This window comes from Triticum dicoccoides, chromosome 7B, assembly GCF_002162155.2.
Source record: "Triticum dicoccoides isolate Atlit2015 ecotype Zavitan chromosome 7B, WEW_v2.0, whole genome shotgun sequence".
Lineage (NCBI taxonomy): Eukaryota > Viridiplantae > Streptophyta > Magnoliopsida > Poales > Poaceae > Triticum > Triticum dicoccoides.
Window position 1 is genome coordinate 419,444,839 of NC_041393.1, and position 1,701 is coordinate 419,446,539.

General features: G+C 49.4%; 1 protein-coding gene across 1 annotated transcript; it reads left to right on the plus strand.

Moving 5' to 3' along the window:
* The first annotated feature begins 1,064 nt into the window (after positions 1-1,064).
* On the plus strand, positions 1,065-1,298 carry LOC119338954. The gene has a single exon (XM_037611155.1). The coding sequence runs from the start codon at positions 1,065-1,067 to the stop codon at positions 1,296-1,298; it is 234 nt and encodes a 77-aa protein (XP_037467052.1).
* The last annotated feature ends 403 nt before the right edge of the window (positions 1,299-1,701 follow it).

A 1,701-nucleotide genomic window follows, 5' to 3' on the forward strand; every position in this document is an offset into this window, starting at 1 on the left:
TTTTTGACACAAGTCCAAGCTTTGATGATCTTGTAGTTTAAGTGAGAAGCGTCTTACATTGGAATGACCCAAATGCCGAGGTTAAGCTTATTGGGAGGTATGACGTTGGATTGGGAGTAAAGTCCCGATTAAAGAGTATGCCCATCACCTCCCAATTGCATTGGAATGTGTACAAGGAAAAAGTAGACGCATCACAAGACAAGTCTCTTGAGATCTTTGCCACAAAGGTTGATCCTCCTCCTCCTTTGCAAATTGATCTCAACCGCAATGCATCCTCCCCCATGCATGATGATAGTGCGGAGGTGTATGTCCCCAATTCTTCTAGCCAACCACCAAGTAGCCAACCCAATGAAGATCATATCAACGCTAGCGCCATAGTACTCCGTCATGATGCTATTCCTCATGTTGAAGAAGATGCTATTCCTCATGTTGATGATGATGCTAGTGTTGCTCTAGAGGAGGATGTTTACTCGGAGAATGAAGAGATCCATTACAATCCAATTGGTAACTTGGATGTCATTGTGCGGCAACAAGACATGGACCCCACCTTATCCAGAACACAGGACCCTACCGCCAGCGGCTATGGCGGTAGGCTCCAGTAACCTACCGCCGTTGGGGATGGCGGTAGGCCCTTTACCACGTCAGCGGCTGCGAACGGCGGTCAGTCGCCGTCAAATGGCCTACCACCATAGACTATGGCGGTAGGGCACGCAATCCTACCGCCAGGCCCTCTGGCAGTAGGCAAAAAGGTCAGATCCTGAAATTTTTCTGAACTGGGGTCAGATCCCGATTTTCTTTCCAAAAAGGGTCAAAACACGAAATTTGGCCGCGTGCTGTCTAGGCCGACTGTACCCAAAAAGAGAAGCGGCATGCATACCTGTCAACCAACACGTTGCCGCAGTTAAATCTCTTTAGGGTCCCCTGCCTTCAAAGCATGGCATCCCGTTGCATGGACCGCCTATTTCCTCCCTTACCAAGCCACGGTGATCTCCAAGCATCCAGAGAGTAACAACAGAACACAGTGTCAAAGATTGTGCTTGTGTGCGTGACATAGAAAAGGAGAGATGCCGACGACGTACTGGGGCCCAATCATCGTGGCGGTGGTGCTGTTCATCCTGCTCTCGCCGGGGTTCCTGTTCCAGCTGCCGGCGAGGGTGAGGGTGGTTGAGTTCGGCAACATGGGTACTAGCGGCTTCTCCATCCTCGTCCACGCCATCCTCTACTTCTGCCTACTCACCATCGCGGTTGTGGCCATCGGAGTGCATGTGTATGCCTCCAAACCCGGTCCAGTAGGGTAAATGTGTGCGTGCTCTCCGGCCATTCATGGGGTGTTGGTGGTGATACTTGGATTCCTCTGATTTGTTTGCTTCTCTTTCTATCTTTTTTTAAACAAGCTCTTTCTATCTTTTGGGCACAAAACTAAGTGAGAAATGAAAATTATACTCGTATATGTATACATTGTGTTGTTTGGAAAGACGGCATGCATGATGCATCCACGAAATTTGAGCAAATTGGTTCCTATTGATTTTTCTTCCCACTCGAGGTCGGAGGATCGGTCTATTTCTTAGGAGACCCGGTGAAGAGTCGAGCGCTCCTTTCTTCAATGGCGTCCGGTGTCGCGTCACCTCGACAACCCTTCTTCCCCTCGCCGGCGGCTGACGTTCAAAATTTGGGATTGTTTCGTTTCGTCCATTAACATGT

Bases quoted from the DNA above. Each gene is read 5' to 3' on its own strand.
- LOC119338954 (XM_037611155.1), top strand. From the start codon at position 1,065: ATGCCGACGACGTACTGGGGCCCAATCATCGTGGCGGTGGTGCTGTTC.